Raw genomic sequence first — 20,139 nt, forward strand, 5'->3', positions numbered from 1 at the left:
CCCCGGCGACGCAGCAGTTCGGAGACATGCACCCGCAAGTGCTCGGAAATTGGGTTTCGGATGCTTTCATCCTTCCCACCCACCCCTGGCCCCAGGAAACAACGGGTTAAAAAGGTGCTCCTCTCATCCCTGCCTTGCCCTGCCCTGCTGTCCGCAGAGCCCACTGCCTGGAGAACCGGCCGGAGCGATAAAGCATTGAAGTTTAAAATGTTCCTCTAGACACTGGCCTCAGAAGCACGTCTGCTCCCTGCCCCTCACGCCCAGCCTCACAGGTATATCTCCCTCTTGGTGGTCTGGGACGAGGGGGTGGTGGCTGGCTGGAAGTCCGAGGTCTGGGTGAGAGGAATTTCCTCCATGGGAGAGTCCTTGCAGGGCTCATGGCTACTATTGGAGAAGGCACTGTACGTGGGGAGCAGGCGGAGGTTGGCCATTTTGGTGCTGCGCTCTTCTGAGAGTCTGGGGCTGCCATTCCCGACTTGCTCTTGACTCCCTCTGTCTTGGTAAGGCACAAAAGTGGAGAGTTTGAGGGCGTTCTTGGGCCTGCGGCTGGGGGAGGACTGGCCAGGCATCCAGCAAGTATCGGAGTGGCCGAACTCTGTGCACTCCCGGGTACAGGTCCCAGTCATGGCTACATCGGGCAGAGGCCGGAGATCTGCAGAGAAGCAAGCAAGAGCATCGTTACGCATGCCCAGGTACCACCAGCTCAGGACGTGAGGATGGAGCACACGGACAAGCAACAGAGCCTGGACGTCTCCATCCTACCCACACCCTCCCATGGCGGGAGGGGACAGCCGGACCCACGGCCACCGAGGGAGCGAAGGCAGAGCTGGGAGGGGAACCCAAGGCTCCTGGCAGCCGACACCTCCCGTCCGAGCCCACAGCCCCAGCTCCCCCTGGACAAGCATCCTCCCTGCAGCAGGTGCATGCAGAGAAATGGGAGGCAGAGCATGGGGCAAAGCTCACCGAGCTCACCCCCTTTGGAGACGAGCATTGCACAGGAGGGGCTCCACAGCCTGGATTTGCACAGCAGGACACAGGCTGCCACCAGACTCATCACCCCACAGCTGTGGGCACCACCTGGACCCTGATAGGTTCCAGGTACTCCCTTGGTCCAGCACCTTTGGGCACCACTGACAGCTTCACCGTACAGGGACAGGGAACTGCCCTAAACACAGGCAGGCTCTTCACTGCCCTGAGGTACACAACCATATTTTCTGAGCACCATCCTTGGGCAGCCCTGCCCTGCTCACCATCAGGCATGCCAGGCCACCTGCAAGCCTCCCCAAGCACCCATCAGCAGGACCCCCAAGCCCTGCCCGATGTCCTCAGACATCGTCTGGTCTCCCACGGAGCCCGAAATCCCCAAGCGCAGCAAAGCATACATGGGCAAACCCACGTCTACCCCCAGAGAGGCTGGACCTATCTGATACTCATGAGTCCCTGCCGCAGGAGCCCAAGCCTCTCTGTGCACCAAACACCTGCCCCTGAGAGAGCCAGGTATCTGAGGGCATCAATAGCTACCTGCTCCTGGCATAGCCGGGGAACTCTGATCACCAGCTACACCAGTTCATGGTCTGGTGTCCTCACATACCAGCCACCCTCTACCCCAGACACTACAAGGTCTTCTTGAGCCTTGGCCATGTGTCCTTTACACAGGGAGGACTTGTCACAAGTCTTCAGAGGCTGAAACTTGGCATTTCCATGCAGAGATGCGTGTCCCTCCAAGAGCCATCCCAGACACAAGCCATTCCTTGCCATCTACCCCAACCTGGGGCACAACATAGCCCCCTGCCACTGCCTGGGACATATCACTGCCCACTACCACAAGCACCTGCTGGCAGATCAAGCCTGGTGCTGATGCTGGCAAGAAAGGGCGTTGCTGCTCATGACCTTGAGACTGCTCTGACTTGCAGATGTCCCTTCTGGTTCACAGAAGTCCTCTCCATCTCTCCACCCAGGAGCCCACTCCACTGCATTGCTGACAAACAACCCTGCAGACTGACGGAGGGAGACACTAAGGAGCTCTGGAGACCTGAGACATACAGGGCTTTCACCAGCTCAGGGCATGCCCCTTCCCGCCAGACACACACTGGTACACATAATCCCCTCCTCACAAAAAAGGAGAGACCAGCTGGCACTCCCTCAGCCCTGGGAAGAAGCAAACCAGAGCCATTCACACCATGCTGGGGGCTCTGCCCTCATCAGCACATCCCTCCTGCCACCTGTTTGGGGCTCTCGGACACAGGCGTCCCCAGGTCACCCTGGCACAGCTTTCACACAGAGGCAACCCCAGGATGTGAGGAAGGTCTCTGCAAAAGAAGGCTGCATACAGTGCCAGCAATGGTTGACAAGGGTCATAAGTGAGAGCTAAAGAGATGGGCATGGAAGAAGGGGAAAAGTTAGCAGCAAACCAGTGCGTGAGCATATCTTGCCTTAAAACCAACCCCCAGTGACTGTATCCCAAATTCTCAGCTCCTCTGGGGGCTGAGGCCCCCCAATTTTTCCCCCTGGTCCCTGCAGAGGCTCTGGCACCCACACTGCTCCCCATGCTGGGAGCCACCTCCTGTGTCCCATCCCCTGGCACACATGTAAGCTGTGATATCCTGGCAGAAGCCATAAGGACATACCTCAGCGCAGACCCCTTCACAGCCTGCTCCGCTCAGGGGACTCTAATGAGGAGCAGAAAAAGGACGAGAGGGTCACATCATTGCACAGCTCCCAGCCTCCACACCCACCCTCAGAATCCTCCTGGACCCTTCAGCCTCTGCCAGCCCTCCCCGTCACATTGCACCGAGCCCCACAGCATCCCTCTGGTACCCACTGCCTTCAGGAGTCCCTTGGCCTCTCCTGGCCCTGTTCCAGCCTCCTTGAGGCTGCTTGGCCACCACTGCTGATGTCTCACTAGTTTCTCCAGCCTTACACTAGCCTCTCTGGAGCCCACTGGCCCTTGCAGGACTCACACAGGAACCTGAGGCAAAGCTTGAAGCCACCTGGCTAGTGGCACCCCGAGCCCCTGTGTGCAGAGGGAATGGGGCTGTGCATCACATGGATACAGCCGAGCTGAATGCGCGCCGACGTGCTCATGCACCGCAAACAGGCACACTCCAATGAACTCGTGCGCAGGGGACAGGCGTGCTCACGCTGCAGTGTGCAAAAGCAGAAGCCCAAGCATCGCAGGGGACAAGATGCCCACACAGGCCAGTGTGAGAGCATAGCTTGCCGGTGCATGTCTTTGGGGTCATTCTCAGGGCTGGCCACAGACCAACTGTCCTATTTCCTGAGCATGTGGAAAGTTGCCTCATTTCTTTCTCCTAGCTACAGATAGAAAGCAGGATACGAAACCAGAGGCAAGACAGCTCAGTTTTCATCTCTACTCTGTGCAAGTCAAAGCAGAGACTGGAGCTTGCATCCTAGATGATACACCAGGTCTTCCTCTCAGGACAAGAGGATGCCCCGGTGGCCACCGGCTTGGTCAGTTTGAGGTCGTGTTACATTGTCTTTCACTTCTTCTGTTCAAGAGGCGATATTGCTGTCTCTCTCATCTACTTTCCTGCTGGACAAATGGGAAGGCTCATCATCATTTCCACTTCCAGAAATGCCTTGGTGCTGTGCAGTCCTGGGGTGGGGAGTGGATGAGTGCCATCACTTCTTGCTCTGACAGAAGGTGCTTTGCTGAGTCAATGGAGGGTACTGGCAGGACAAAAATAAAAGCTACCTCTCCAGTGAACAAAGCTATGGTGATTTCCTTGTGCCAATGGCAGCTCAGAAATCGCAGGATCAAGCAGGAACGCTGTGTTCAAGGTCTTTTATTCTGGTTTTCCCATTGTCTGTTTCTGGCACTAAAGTCTTTTTCCAGTGTTGTCCCTTCACTTGCAGTGAGATGCTGGCATCAGAGCTCTGCCACTAAAGGAGCGTATTATGTTCCATGAGCACAACCTGCTCCGCTTTAAGAGCCCCGGAACAGGGCAGGGTGTAATTCCTGAATAGCTGTGATTTAGAGCAAACATGACCCTACAGCCTAATTCTCAGCACATGCTGGTGGTTCAGAGACTTCGATGTGCCACTGCAGACAAACAGAAATCTTTCTTTGGGGGTAAACACTGGTGGAAATTTTGCCCACAAAGTGCTGATTCTGGATGCCCTGCAGCATGGTGAGAAGGCAGAGCCCAAACCTCACCTTGGGGTCAAGGTGCCCACTTCACCTTACAAAGTGTACTCAGGATTTCAGATCCCTTCTCCACCCCAGGAATGCAGTTTTGTGACTCTGAAGCTCTGAAACCTGACAAAGTTTCCAGGTGATGAAGAAGATGGCTGTGCCCTCTCCAGCATCTCATTCCTCCACGGCATCCTGGCCATGCAAAGTAAAACCTATGTCTGTGCAGCTGCTGTGTTTTTCTGAGCTTTGCCCTCTCACTGCACTCCTTTTGAGGGCTGGCCCATCCTGTTATTGGCATTTCCATGCCAGAAGGCTGTACTTCACAGCCAGGAGGGTTGTGTAGTTGCTTGGGCATTCCCAGTCCTCACAGTCTTCTAGCTCCCCCCTTTCTATAGCTTTGCATTTCCCTGGCATCCTCTTGTTAGCTGCCTCGGGGCTGCTCTGCCTCGGCACATTGCACAGGAATGAATCTGGGGTAGTAAAAGTTGCATCCCTTTGAACTTTTCAGATGAAAAGGGGGCACAGTTGGGGCTTTACACCGAGAAGCATTGAGAGATGCACCCTGGTCCCTCGTTCTGGCTGGAGGAGGGGAAGCTCTCTCGAGCTGCGGCTCTGTTCTCGATGCTGGTGTGGCTGTTCTCATCTCCTGACATCCAGGGCACCTCTGCTCTTTGTGAAGGAGACTGTGCCAGGCTGCCTCCTCCGGGAAGAGGCACATATTTGTGCCGCTAATTATTTCTCTCTCTATATCCCCATGCAGGGCAGGAACACATCCTGGTGCAGCCACTTGCAAGGCCTCTTCTAATAGTATTATTGCTCTTAGTGGGGGATTTCAACAGTGCACTTGAGTACTGACAGGAGACAAAAGCAGGCAGCCTCATTCAGCAGGCACTTCCACCTCCTGCATTAGATGTGCAGAGGTTCACTCGCCCACTTCAAGCCAGGTAGTTTCAAGCAGAGGCTGAGAGCCAGCCTCAACCACTTTTTTTTTTGGCACCATCTGCAACGTCCGCAGTCTGGTTTGGTTCTCCCTGTCTTCCATTTGCGTCAGACATCAGCACCGTATGCGTGGTGTGCAGTGCTGGGTGAGCAGGGATGATGCAGCACAGGAGGCCAGATCTTGCGGGTGAGGGGATACAGTAGAGCAGCTCTGGGAGGGAAGACAGTGGGACTGTGGGGATGTGACACAGCAGAGCACAGCAGAGGATGCAGAGAAGCCCGGAAGGGAGGAGGAGGGAAGCACAGCATGCTAGGAGGGACTGGAGAGGTTTAGTGGTATGTAGAAACAGGGAATAAGACAGTGTGGGGAGAGCAGCTTGGAGGCAAAGCAGGATGCTTTTCTGAAGCGTCAGATCAGAAAGACTCATCTTCCCTACCTGGTGGCATGGAGAAAATCACCCGCTAATTTCAACCAGCTACCCCTGTGCAGATCCCAGAAGCACTGTACTTCTTCTGGCATTGGTCAGGGGGTAGAAGGGTGGAGCATAACCCATGCTGCAGATTGAGGGCTGGGTACGAGGTATTTCTTTCAAAATGGCTGTCTTTCAGCCAGGGAAGGATGCAGTGCTTCCAGTACAGGCAGCTTTACCAGCTCTGTTGCCCTGGTGTGGATACCTGGAAACACCTCTTCTCCCACACCAAGCCCTCAGGGCTCTGCAGACCACTCCTGGGACACCCCTTACAGCAGTGACCTCCCATGACATCATATCCCAGCAGCACTGTCCTCCCTGCCTGCCCCTACAGGATCGATGCAATAGGAACAGCCTCCCTGGTGCTGCTCTTCCAGCAACTTCGTTCCCACAGCACAGCTCCTGAGAGTAGGCACCATTCCACTATTCCACCATAGCTTACTGGTGCCGTTCTCCTGTACCACCGCTCCCTCCAGGTACCACTCCCTGGAGTGCTCACACCTATAGGTACCCTTGCCTACAGCACTGTTCCCTACAGGCACCACTCCCCTACTGCGGTACCGCTGACAGGTACCATTCTCCCACACCACTGTTCTCTATAGGTACCACTCCCCTACAGCGTGACTACCTACAGGTATCGTTCCCCTACAGTGCTGTTCCCTACAGGTACTGTCCCCCATGGCGTGGTTACTGAAGGTACCACTCTCCCGCAGCGTTGCTCTCTACAGGTGCCATTCCCCCACAGCGCCATTCCCGGGAAGCACCACTCCCCCATAGCGCTGCTGCCTACAGGTACTGGTCCCCCATGGTGCCACGTCCTCCAGGTGCCATGTTCTGTGCTGCTGCTCCCTTCAGGTATTGCCTCCCCCCGCTGCTGTCTTCCCTCCAGGCACTGCTGCTCTAATGGTGCCATTTCCTCCAGGTACCATGTTTTACAGCACTGTTCCCTCCAGATACTACTCCCCTGCAGTGCTGCTTCCTCCAGGCACCATTGCTTCATGGTCTGTTCCCTCTTCACTATACCCTAATAGTACAGCTATTTGGATAGTCTGCCCCAACATCCCTTTTTCTTATAGCAGCAGCCCCATTACTTTGCTATTCTATTCTATTCTATTCTTCGTGTCTTTGCATCCTGGCACTGCTGAAATGAGTGCCTTGCACTATCCCACCCCTTGACTTACCCCTCTCTGCCTTTGCCCTGCAGCAGCACACCCAACCCAGTAGCCTGGAGGAGTCTCCCCACATCGGCAGCAAGAGATACTCAACAGCCTGTCCCCACCTGGCCAGCTCAGCATGAGCTTCCTTTGGTGTACACGAGCTCAGTGGCTCCTTTCCAATGTCTTCCCCCTTGCAAGGGTTTTTGGGAGAGGGGAGCTGTGCTGTAGGCAGCTGCAGAGCTATTACCTTCTTTGCAAAGCCCTGACACTAGGTGCCCCTTCAAGGTCCCCATATGAGGTGGGCATGGCCAGTGCATTATCCCCAGCAGGGAATGGCCTGCCTCTGGACACAGGGGACCAGAGCAGTAAGCTTGCCTTCTGCAACTCCTCAGTCCGTCTCCTTTCTGGCCCCTGATTCCCACACCACATGCGGACGTGACCAGAGCCCTCTATCTCCAGAACAGTACAAGCACAACACCAATTTCACTTTCCAGGCCTTGGGGAAGGCTGCTGGACTGCTGCCCATTTCCACAGCAATGCTCCAGAGATCAATGAGTACAGAAATATTGGAAGCTGAAAGCACTAGCGGAGAGCTCCCCGCAGTCCACGTCAGTCCCTATTTTTCCTAGACTGAGCTAACATCATCCCTACAACACCCAGGCAGACGGTTTGCAGGACCATTCCTAGCACTACAACACCCAGACAGACGGCTTCGGGGACCAATTCTAGCACTACAACACCCAGACAGATGGCTTTCCAAACTTAACACCGTCACTACAGCACGCAGACAGATGGCTTCTGGTATCTGAGACCGACCCGACACTGCCCATAAAGGTGGTTACTGCAGTTCAACGCCACACCTACAGCTCTCAGGGCAATAACGAGCAACACCCGCTTTTACAATAAATGCCGAGCAAGATCCTCAGACTGATGCCAGCACACAGATGGATTTCTCCTAGGCACCAAAGTCAAGAGATATAACGCGCACAGCCATCTCGCCCAGACCCTACAGCACTGAGCATCTCTCCCCTCATGCTAAACAATAGTATCTAAACACCAGTACAGACAGCTTGCTCCAAAGTTAATGGCCTGTCAGCCCCCAGATGCATGCACGGATCAAACCATGGCCTCTGGAGTATATTACAACAGCACACACTAACTGCAGCACCGAAGCAAATGACTTCCCAGATCCTGCCAAGGGTATCACAGCAGAACCAGCACGTAATTAATGTGGACAGATGCACCCACCAGCCTCAGCCTCACCAGCACAGGTAGCGCTAAACCACTTTGTCGGCAGCGAGGGCCTGAGCCCAGGCTCCCAGAGGACATGCTCTTCCCTTGCTTGCCGTAACTGGAGCTTGAGGGACCACCTCCCCACTGCCGTTATGCCTGTAAACTGCAGGCAGCTAGCTGTGCGACAGTGGCAGGCTGGCTGGGAAGTGCAGGCATCCCACGGCCACATCGCCACAGCAACGGGAGGTGATCCGTACCCTGCGCCAGTGGCAGGAGCACCCAGATGGATGGCTCTGGACACTGGCCGTGTTCCTGCAAGGACCAGGCAGGGCTCGCAGGGCTGAGCGACAGACTATGGCACCTGCAGGATTCCCAAAAGCACCATCTGCCCCCCAGCTTCACTGCAATCCCCGTGATACCCAGCAAAACAAATTCAATGCCCCTGTAACAGATTTTGTGCTTGTGGTGCCTCTTACATGATCTCCTACCCTGGCACAGTGGGGCTTCAACTTTCGCTGGACTATAAAAAGCAGAATTATTACATTAAATTACTGAATAATTATGTTAAGAACTACCTTAATAGGATTACAGGGTTCAAAGGTTAGGAAATGCCAAAATTAGGATTGTCCATGCAGTCTTAATTCGCTTCATGAAAATCTGCTTCATGGTGCAGACCAGAATTACACTCTGGTGGAAAATATTTTCCCTGGGGTCCCTTTGTGCCTCTGGGGGAGAGGACAGAACCACCTGGGAGATATAGCAGGCTTTTCAGGATGAAAAGGCTTTGCCAGTGAGACTCGACCCCACAGGCTGCTGAAATTGAGGAAGGTACAATAAAAGGGTCAAGAGATCACAGAAAATTACTTCTCTAAAGCATGGGACTGGAGGATAGGGGGATTGCTTTACTATTAAGAAAAAACTACAATTTCCTTTCCTACTTCCTTTTGGAAGTGAAATATCTGGACAGATTTCACTGCCACTTTTAAAAATATTTGGTAAGTGGCCTATGTCCATTATGAAAAATTATATCCTTGCAGTTAAAGTTTGCCAAAACTTCAAGCAACTGAAAACAAAGTCAGGTAATGAGCATTACTGGGCAATCCACTTCACCCATGTTGTATAAAACACAGTAACAAGTCTAGCTCCAAAATGAAATCCTGGTTACTACAATATCCAAACACTGTCCTCTGGCCAACCAAGAACTTCTCATGACACCTACAGACATTCAACAAATAACCACCAGAAAGGCTGAGGAGTCACGCACTAACCAAACCAAACCAAACCATGCAATAACCAAACCATCTTCCTGGTCTCATTATATGCTCCTGCAATAACCAGCCTGGGTGAGTAACAACTCCTGTAGTACCTTCAGAAGTGCACAAAGGTCTTGACAAGAAGTTGTGGGCAGCAAAGCAGCCGCCCTTCTTCCCCCTCTGCCCAAGGAGGAGGGGAAGGTCAGAGCACAGGGCTCTTCTGGCTTTTGAGTCCTCTCTTGCAAGGGCTAATGATGGTTATGCAAATAAGCAGAGGAACACCACCTGCTATCCCCAGGGGCTGACAGCTCATGCATGCCTCATATGCGCATTCCTGCTACCCAAATACCTACAAAATTGCTCCTTCCACATTCCCACCTTGCCTTTGCCGATGCCTCCCATGCATAGGATTCCCCCCAGACCCTCCCGGTGGGGGTCCCAGCCTGGTCTGTGGGGCTGACCTGTCCCTCTGTCCAGCCAGGGGCTCCCCACGGACACACGGATGCGCGGCCCAGAGCCTCCTGGCATGCCCTGGTACCAGTGTGCTGCCTGCTGATGGGAGCAGGGTGACCAGAAGGGGCCAAGCCACCAGGGCCAGGAGCAGTGCCACCCATGCCAGGGAGAGCTCTGGCTACCCACCAACCTAGCTACAGGGTGCCTACAGCCAAGGTGCCGTTGCCCAGCTCTCCGATGCAACATGCTCTCCAGCCGGGGTCTGCTGCATCTGGGTGAACAGCAGGAGAGCTGAGGTTGCAGCCCTTGTAGCACCAGGTCCTGGGGAGTTCCTGGTCCATATTATTATGGGTTGCTGACATACAGTGGTCCTCTTACCTCATCTCCCTCCTCCTCACTCAGAGCATCACTGAGACACATCATGGCTTCTGGAGGGGACTGGTGACCTGTCCCATGGCTCCTGCAGGAGGATTGTGCCCTGCGCTCCTGCCACTGCTCCAGAGGCTGGGGACACTTGTCTGCTTGTGCTGAAAGCCTCAGGGCAGCAGCAAGGGCAAGCGCAGCAACCCACATGCCCCAGGCCACCCCACAGCTGCCAGTCATAGGATGTGTTAAAGCAGCAAATGCTTCTTACAGAAGGAACCTGAGTGGCTAATCCTTGAGCTTTACCTTGTGCCTGAGCCTGTGAAAGGCAGGGGTCTAATCCCCTCTGATCCAGCCCCTCTGCTCAGGCAGGGGTCTGGGGGGGGGGGGGGCAGTGGACGGAGGGGTCCCCTCCAGCCCTCACCCCATATACGCTTCCAGGCAAATTGCAGCCTCCCATCCCTGGGGCCAGCCTCAGCACCCTCCGTCTGCTGCAGCCCACCGCTCCAGCCAGCCTCCCTCCAAGGGTTAATCTTCCTCTCTAGAGCTTCTCAAAGCTAATTAGAAAGAGCCTGGGCAAGTGTGGTGGTAGACACCGCTGCACTTATCTCCCCACTTCCGGGGCTCTGCCCTTATCATTTAATTAAAGCTGCAGTTGTGCTTCCCTTCCTGGCAGCAGCTAATCAGGGAGGGCACTGGAGCTTGAGGCAGCCTTTGCCAGTTTGCTAGGGAAGGAGCAGAAGGGCAGGGAACATGCCCCAGGAAGGACAATAAAAGGGGGAAGAAGATAAAGAAAGAGTCCCTTTGTGCTGGCGGCCTGGGGACCAGGAGGGCAGCGAGGGACCAAGCCCCAGTCCCAGTGCCAGTCTGCCAGCTGCGGTGCTGTGCGTGGGGGCACGCAGGGTCCTCTCAGCTCTGGATGGAACTCGGCAATGTCAGCCTGGGAGCGAGCCAGGAAAGCTGACTCCTCCACAGGCAGGCTGGGAGGCACTACAGGCTAGCTCCATCCCCCAGCAGGAGCAAGACCCTGGACCCCCCACCCTGCCCCAAAGCAGCTCTCCCAGCAAGGCACGCTCAGATGCACCCTGACACCAGAGCCCATGCATGCTACAAGCCCCAGCAGCAGAGCAAGCCACACTCAATCCTCCCACAGGCAAGGAATGACCCATGCCATGCAGTACCCAGCACCCCAAAGAAAACTGGGGACCCCCAGAGTACTGGGGAGGGGGCATGTCCAGGAGGGATGCCATCAAGCACCAGGAGGGATGCCCATCAAGCAACAGCAACTGCAGCAAGATCCTCCACCAGGTCTCTGAGGGAGGGCAAGGATGCATAAGTCCTGAGAAATGCTGCTGTTTGAAGGCCACACAACAGCGTGTGGACCTAGCTACACAAGGATGCGTGCTGGCATACATTCAAAGAGAGACTCAGCCATTTTGGGGCAAACAACCCCCAACTGATGCTGACAGCTTCCGTGCCAAATTCCACACCTCTATTCCAAAGCTTGGTTAAGCTAATGGGTCTTGAAAAGAAATTCTTATAACCAGTTTGTTAGCAGGGCTGAGACAGCATGTCTTGTTCTCAGAAAACAGCTGGAACACCTCTGCTAAAACTTAAGAAAAAAAGGAAAAGAAATCAACCTGAGGGAAACCCAGCATGGAAAATTTAAGCTTTAGTGTTGGAAATCTGCTGAAGTGATAGAAGTGATAAGCAATCGAAAATAAGTCTGTATAATACAAAATGTCAAGCAGCCTGAGGCTGCGCAGTCTATATAATGATCCTCATTGCAGGTTCCAAAAGCTGCTCTGAAGGCGCAGCCTGCTTGGGAGATGTATGGGTGTGCTTGGCATGCTCCGAGCAGGAGGAATAGAGCAATTGTTTCAGCCTTATGCCAACACTGTACAGTCCTTCAACTGCTCCTGGAAAGGGTGGTCCTCTCCCACCATTGCTCATCTGCTAGTTCCTCAATCCTCCTAGTGTCCTAATCATATGAGCAAGAATTAATGCACAATATTTTAATTTTTTTAAAATTAATTTTCAGCAAGACCAGTTTTCTCAGCTCACCTACAGGCTTGTGTTGGATGGGAGTGAGCAGGTAGCCACATGCACAGCCTAGGAGTGCATTGCAAGGTGCGCCAGTTCATGTGCACAGGGACTTAGGAATACTGGTCTGGTTTTATGAGCACACTGTTTGCTCCTTGGTGGCTGCCTTTCATTGTACGATTGTATTAAAGCTCTTGTGTCAAGGAGAAAAGAACTGGCATACGTGTGTCTGCCTTTGAACAAAACCATTGTTAAGCTCCATCAACAATTTAATAATCTTTCACTAGCAGGACAATGAATCGGGGAAAATTATTCTTGCAGGGGGGCCAGTAGCCACAGCGCAAAGCACTGTTCAAGGCCTTTGAAGTCATATAGGTGTTTAGCTGACAAAAGAAATCACGACTTTATGAAAACAGCTTGCCTCAACAAGGGGGTCTGGAAACAAAGAAAACCAAGACCACCCGGAGAGAAGCAGAGCAGGGGAGAAGGAAGAGCCCTTGGTAAAGAGTCAAGTCAAGCCCCAAGGAAACTGGGAGAGGAAATGACAGTATGGATTTGCATACATATACTTTGCTTGCTTTCCACAGATCTTTCCTGGGCTGCTTAAGAGTAAAGTGAGCACCTTCACTTCTCATTTCAGCTTTCTTACAGTCTGTTCTGACTGTAGAAATGTGCTGGTTGCCTGAACCATAATGCAGACACTGAGGAGGAAGAGGCCAGAATTTGCCAGCAGATCCTGGCAAATCCTTGCCAGAATTTGCAGCAGATATTTGAAGGACCAGGGGACAGGCACTAAATCCAGGGCTGATGCTCTTCGGCTGCCTTGAGCAGGAAACGTCTGTCTGCTGATGGAGGATGCGCACATAGACCCAGATACCACACCCGGCCACAGAGAACCAAATGCACATGAAATCCAACACACAGCAGCTTTGTGAGCATTGGGCCAGCGGTATGGTCATGAAAATTTGGAGGAATGATCCGACACCAAATGAGGGTGTCTGGCTGCTGATTGCTCGAAGATCAAGAGCAGCCCACGCAGGAGAGCCTGAACCTCTGAACTACCCAGCCCATTTCTCTGCAGTGAAAAGACATGCCATAAACCCAGCTGAAAATGCATGTTATTGATGCCTCAAACACCCACAGACTCAGAGGTTGAAAATCTGCAGTGGAAGCTAAATGGGGAGAGATTTTGTGGCTGGCACATGGCAGAAGCAGCATATGCACTGGTCAATTCCTCCTCTGGTGCAGCCAAAATATATGCCAAGAAATCAATCCAGGTGGTTAACATTTCTGAATTGAACCACTTGCCATCTTGCTGGCATGATTCCCCACCAAGGCATTGAAAGGATTTGCAGTGCTGATGGCCATGGCCAGACAGAAGTCACCTCCTCATGTAAAAATAGGAGGCATCAACGCTGATGCAGCTTGCTAAATGTGCAGCTCTGAGCAAACAGGAGGATATCAGTGTGCTGATGAAAATGGGGAGGTTTAGGAACGGGGCACACTGGTTATGGTTTGTTTGGGAAGACCCAGGAAAAAAAAACAGATCCTGATGAATACTGCTCTGCCCTATGTTTGTTATTAGGATGGCAGAGAGGCGCTCTTGTGGGAGAGTGGGAAAAATAAGGATAATCGCTTCCGATAGGGAATATCAACCTCCAGCTACCCCTGGGTGCTGCAGTTTACAGACTGCTGGAGGTTAGATGCAATAAAGTTTGCACCACTCGAGGGAGACCTGCCAGAGGCGGTTCTAAAGGCGCAGAATGAATAAAACACACTTTAAAGAACGAGTAAGGATTAAACCTGCTGCCTAACATCCTGGTAGGACAACGGGCATACATCATTGCCTTGCATTAGAGGCAGATTGGCAAAGGGGATTTGCCAGCTCTGTTACCCCCAAAGCACAGCACAAGGGAACAGCAGGATGATCACGAGAAGATTTTGATTTCATGGTCCAACAAAGATGTATGAAAACTTCCAGAATCAGTCCAAGGGCACAATTTTTACAGATTATTTTTCAAAAGGCAAAAGACAGTAATAGCAGGTCTGCTCCTTATGCGTAGTCCATAGCAACAGAAAGTATGTGTGTAGCATCAAGCAAAGCAGGGGTGTACCTGTTTGAAAGACCAGCCCAGAACAGGACAGGTAAAGAGCTCAAAAGGACCTGTGATTTGAGAGGTCTAGTATCAGCAATTGACCCTTTGAAAGAAGCCATTAATCATCATTAAGGAGGTTTATGTCCCAAGGGACCAAAAGGCAAAACAATAAGGCGAGTCCTGTGTCTTATGATGTGGGTTAGCAAACAGAGACAACAGCGCTTGGAGAATGAAAAATAAAATGCATGTGGGCAGCAGGGTTTACCTGCAGCGGGGAACTGCCTGAACATGGGAAGGGTTCTGTCTGCTGAGGGAAACTGATAGCATGAACAATAACATCGAAGCAGCATTGTTTTCAGGAAAGGCAAGATATTTGCCTTCTCTCACTGATTTATCTGCATCTCTGTGGGTGCCCCTTCCTGTGTGGCTAATAAGCAGCAAGACGCTAGACACGGAATACACAATTTCTTTTGCTTTTATTCATTTTCTTTCTAGATATAATAAGTCTTGCTTTTGTCAAGATCCCTGTTGTCTGGGTAATTTCATCTAGAGATCCTCAAGGAACAGAGATCTCCATATCCCTCAAAGTTTAATATCATGATTTTAGTTGGCATATTTTCAAGCAATAACTTATACAGCTGAAGAAGAAAAAAAAAGATTACTTATGTCTAATTGGCATTATACTAATTACCAGCAAAATACATCAGGCAAATATCACATCTACTCACTCTCTGTCATTTTACATTCCCTACTCCATCTTCTCTTTGCTCAGCAGCTATAAAACAACACAACATGCTGTTCTGACATATCCCTGAACAAAGATCATATCCTAAGCCTGTCCTCCTTTCTCTCGCTGCCTCCTTGTTATTTCACTTCCAAGCAAGGTTGTTTTAAAACAGAAACAGACACATAACTGATTGAGAACTGCTGGTTTTATGAACTTGTGCCCATGTACTCCAGCATCCTGCTCTTCTCTGCTGGATCCCTTCCCCAGCCACTCCCAGTGTTTTCTGTACAGAGGGTTTATGGCCATGCATGTAAGAATGTTTTACCTTTTATATCTGAGTAAGTATATATGCACAGATAGACTAAAACAGAGGCACACGTCCTCTCACACATGGGCCATCTGAGCTGATTTATTCCTGACTCAGAGCATTTTTGCTGGTTTATGCGAAATTATTTTAAAAGTGAAATAAGTTAAACCTGGTAATGCCAGTCTTACACTGGAGTAAGGGTCCTGAGTGTAAATCTAAGCATCTCCAATACCCGCCACGAGCACTGTCCTCATCGTTTGGCTCATTTTGAGGTTAGCCTGCTTTCGCCTGGTTCAGAGCAGCTCTCGACCGGAAAAGAGCCCTGGCACAGTTTGGGGAGGAGCACTGTGGAGGAACCCTTCCCAACAGATAGGATGGATGAAGCAACACTGACTGAAAGAGTTTAGCCTAATAGACACGAGCTGTGCTGGAGCAGTTGGCCTCAAAGCCCAAGAACAAGATCTGTCTCTTTGTTTTTAGTGATACGGCAGTGGAAGGAGCACCCATGTAGGACTCTGTATCCATCAGGCCCTGGGCATTCCAGTTCTTCCATCAGTGAGGTGCAGCTCCCCTCTCCCATGAGGAGTGAGGCTGAAGCCCATTGCAGAGATTATCTGGGAAGCCTTGTACCCGGTGCAAAGGCACAGCCCCTTCTCCATCCCACTGTGGTCTCCAGTAACAACAAACACGGACAACTTGTCACTACATGCCCCTGAGACCTGTCTAGATGTGCCTGCCTGGGAAAACGGAGCCTGCCAGACATGAAGCACATAAGCTTCCCCCATTTCTGCTTGTTGAAAGCTTCTTGTCTGGCTCAGACCAGATAGAGGGCTGAGGTGTTGGAAAGGGAGCCCAGGTCCAACCACACTGCCCAGGGAAGAAGGAGCTGACCACCACGTGGCTTCTCTACACTGCTGTTGTGTCGGCACTAGCCCTGAGCAGACTGCATGGTTGCATCAGCTCACATGAAATGAGCCTTGGATCCTGCAGGGGAACCTCAGCTCCCTGAAAGGAAAGGCAAACGCAGGGGTTGATACGGTTAGATAACCTCTGAGTCAAAGCAGCCTATCCTTGGTATCTCTCACCAGATGCCATGACTAATGTTAGATTTATGGAGTGTCCTCTCTGCAAGTAAAGCAAAGAGCTAGCGTTACAACCACTTAATGGAGGTGACTTCAAATCAGGATGGATGAGAGCTTGTGGGAAGGAGACAGGAAGAGAGATTCATTAATAGTGAGAGCACAAAGGATAAAATCCTGGGGAAGAGCGAACAACTGAGACTGACATTTGACCTGTCTCAGTAGCAAAGCTCACATTGATTTCACCGGGGACAGGAATGAATCCCTTATCCTCTCTCTCATACCTACGAGAGGGATTTTCCACCTGAGGGATCTACACCTGACCGATCCTTCAAACTCAGGCACATGCTATTTTTATGAGAAAGAAAATGCAGTGTGAAGTCCTCAAGAAGCTCAAATGGGAGACTTCATAAGCTTCTCCAGCATTAAGTTTAAATCCCACACTAATGCAGGTCCCTTTACATGGGAAGAGGTACTGCCAAGCAGGAAGGTTTATAGAGACATTCAGGAGCATTTGGAGGCAGATAAAGGGGAAATAACTGAGTTAGATCACACAGGAGCTGGAAATGGCATGTCAAATTACTTCAAAAGGTGCTTTCTAAGGAATCAGGTCTTTGAAAACAACAAACAGTCTGGGACTGCTGAGGGATCCTAGTTGTCTACTGCTTTTACACTTGGTTGCTTTTTCTGGTTTAGACGTATTCTAAACCTGAATGCCGACCTCATCTGGCTGCTCACTGCCCTTCTGCAAAATCCCTGCTTTCTGCAACTTCAGCTCTTTGTGGAGCCACAGAGTAGTCAGGTTAGGAAAATTGCTCTGACTGAAGAGCAATATGGCAAAAAAAAAGTGATCCAGCAAAACTTCAGCCTGATCAGCTCCCCAGTCCAGTTCGCCATGCAGCCAGACAAACAGCTGTGTTGGCACAACAGAGCACATGGCACAGGGACAGGGATGAGCAAACCAAGACAGAGAGGAGGGGAACTGCCTATTTTGGCACTCTTGCTAACAAAACACACGGAGTGCTGGCTGTGGTTAACAGGTTCATCAACAGAAATGCTCATAACCCATCTGCTGGCTCTCCCCCATGGATGTCACATGGACCATCTGCAATTGCTCCAGAGCACCTGTCCAAAGGCAGGACACCGGATCTCAAGCCCTGTTCTAATGCATATTTTAAAATGTTACAGAAAATACAAAAGAAGAGTCTGAAGGAGCTTCAGCCAACCCCTCATTCTGAGGAAATGTCCTCTCTGGAGAGCAACATAGTACAAATGAAGAAGGTACCTACACTCTTGTTCCTGTTGTGGGTCTAATTCTGAAAGCTTTAGCAAACTTGAGTTGAACCCATGAATAGTTTGAGGATGACATAAACTACTTTTTGGAAAAGAGACTTAGATTTGGTCCAGATAAGAATAGCTGTGCATGACCATTTTCATGGGCATTTGCAACCATTGCCAGGCAAATGCAAAAAACCTAAGAAGTCCTGTGCAGACTGAGTGGCAGTAACCTGTATCTCAGGTTGTGAAGGTGAAGAGTTCCCTGTTTTAATGTCACTAAGGCTGCAGGAGTGCATGTCCGGCCAAGTGAGAGCTACAACCCAGCCTGCTGAGATGAAATGGTGGTCAAAAGTGTTCCTGCCCTGGACTGGAGGAGGTACATGACACTGCTTGGTCTCCCTGGTCTGGGAGACTGGGAAATCCTCCTTTCCCTGGGACAGTAGAAGTCGTCTTCCCTGTATAAGCTCATTTATAGTTCTTCTTACATAAAAATCATATGCTTCCATGTGTTTGCAATTGGATCCTATAAGAAAAGTCTCAAAGTTTGCTGTGGAGCTGATGAAGCCTAGTGAACAGGGAAGAGTGGTTCCAAAAAGCAAGGTGAGTTTTGGGCTAACTTTCAGCATATTCTCCAAGCTTGTGGTGTCTGCAGTATTGCCCAGTAAATCAGCAAATTTAGAGGAGGGTCACCTCCCTGAGATATGCACTCATGATAACGCAGGGAGAGGATTGTGTTGGGTAGGGCTTCCAAATGGAAGAAACAATAAAGATTAAGAAAAATGACGGGATTTTCTCCATCCAGTAGGTTCAGAGCAGGAAGAATGTGAAGGACATAAAAGAAGGGATATGACATTCACTAATTTCCATAGTCTTGCCACAGACAGCAAGAGGGGATGGAAGATGTCACAGCCCAGCCCAGGATCACAAGGAATAGCAGAAAACTTAAAAAATCCAATCTCGAATGCAGGAGGCACACATACAGCCATAGGGACCTATATATTCTACAAAAGAAGGCACCTTCCTACTGAAATATGAAGCTTTTTGTCTCTTGGGCATTGACTCAGAACGACTGTCCTGCCTAGATTTTTCATAATCACATAACACAACCACAGTTCAGGGACAGAAAGGACAAAAATAGTAATCAGAATCCAACAGAGAAATTTGCTTCCTTCAAATAACTGCTCTAGAGATGTCCAGGATCTGCCAAGGATCTTTGGAGAACTTTAGGACAATCTTACATGTGTGCTACCACATAATCCTGTGAGACAAGAAAGACACGTCAAATAAATTATTAAAGCTATTTTGGACAACGTCTGAAGCAAGTAGCATCCTTCTTAGAAGGTCTTGAGAGGATTAAAGGCATTCTCTGTAGCTAGTAGCAATGTACTTGTTACTCAGTCTGGGGAAGAAAAAACAGCTGTACCCTATTTACCCTGGGATCCTCGGTACAATTAAGGAAGGTGACCTGGTTGACATGGCATGCCACAACTGCTCTGACTGGAACGGCTCTTTCGTAAGAGAGAGTTTACCCAGACACAGGTGCTGGAAAACATGGAAAAGAAGAAACAGGGTGAGAACAAGTTCGAAATTACAGCTCAGACAGAAATGGCATGTTGAAACCAAGATGGTGTAATCCATGACCATTTGCAATCCGTTGGATGTTGTCTATCATGATAAAAACTTTTCCCACATCTCTCTTCAGTAGTGATTAGGAAAATCAGAAGCTGTCTTTGGGGATGAACCAACATTAAGTGAAGAAAGTAGAGAAGCTCACAATTTCTTATGAAGAAATTCAGATGCTTGTAGAGCTGAAGATCACTGAGAAACTAGACATAATTTGTAGAAGTATACAAGATGCAGAAGATGGTCACAGAGAGTATGCATATCCTAAACAAGAGCAGGACTTGGAAACTACTAGTAATGACAAAACATCTACAATAAGTAGTTCCAGCCCTGATGTCAATAGTCAGTGTTAAAATGGAAAGGGTTGCAGATTAGTTAAAAAAAACCCACAATGTCTCAGCTAGAGAGGAGTCCAAGTGTCAGCCAGACCCAAGCCAATGGTCCTCAGCTGGTCAGATGTGTGACCTGCTGGTTCTCAGTCAGCAAAGGGGAGACCAGTGCACAGTGCCAGCCAGAGACCATCTTTCTTTATTCCATGGACAGCAGCATTTATCCTATCCTATACCATACCCTGTTTTCTCCTACAAAGTGTGAGATCTTTCAGTAACAGAAGAGGTCTGTGTACCAGTCAACCTATCTGGGCTCACAGGCATTTGACCAGGAATGGAACAGAGCTAGCTCAAATCCCACATCCCAGATGGGAGCCCAGGCAAAAGCATTCCTCAGCACTCTGCAGCAAAGCAAAAATGCTGCAGAGTACGTTTGAAAAAAAAAATCCACAGACTGAACATGTGCCTGGAACACTTTCAAGACAAAAGAGACATTTAAAGATAATGCAAAAAAAGAATAGGTTTTAAGATCTAGAGACTTCACTCTGCCAGACAAGGAGACAGAAAGTAATTTTTTTTGTCCCATCTGCTGGTTGGAAGGAACTGAATGATAATAGCAGTGAGAACCTTAAG

The 20,139-nt window shown here is 50.5% G+C and overlaps 1 protein-coding gene across 1 annotated transcript in view; it reads right to left on the reverse strand.

Annotated features, from left to right (window-relative positions):
• Positions 1–266: 266 nt before the first annotated feature.
• Positions 267–20,139, reverse strand: part of PCDH1 (protocadherin 1) — a 52,658-nt gene continuing 32,785 nt past the window's right edge. The window contains exon 5 of the mRNA XM_010579174.1: positions 267–652. Within this exon, the coding sequence (XP_010577476.1) occupies positions 267–652 (386 nt within the window). The remainder of the gene's footprint in view (positions 653–20,139) is intronic.

The sequence above is a fragment of the Haliaeetus leucocephalus genome, unplaced genomic scaffold (assembly GCF_000737465.1).
Source record: "Haliaeetus leucocephalus isolate CR32 unplaced genomic scaffold, Haliaeetus_leucocephalus-4.0 Scaffold656, whole genome shotgun sequence".
Taxonomy (NCBI): domain Eukaryota; kingdom Metazoa; phylum Chordata; class Aves; order Accipitriformes; family Accipitridae; genus Haliaeetus; species Haliaeetus leucocephalus.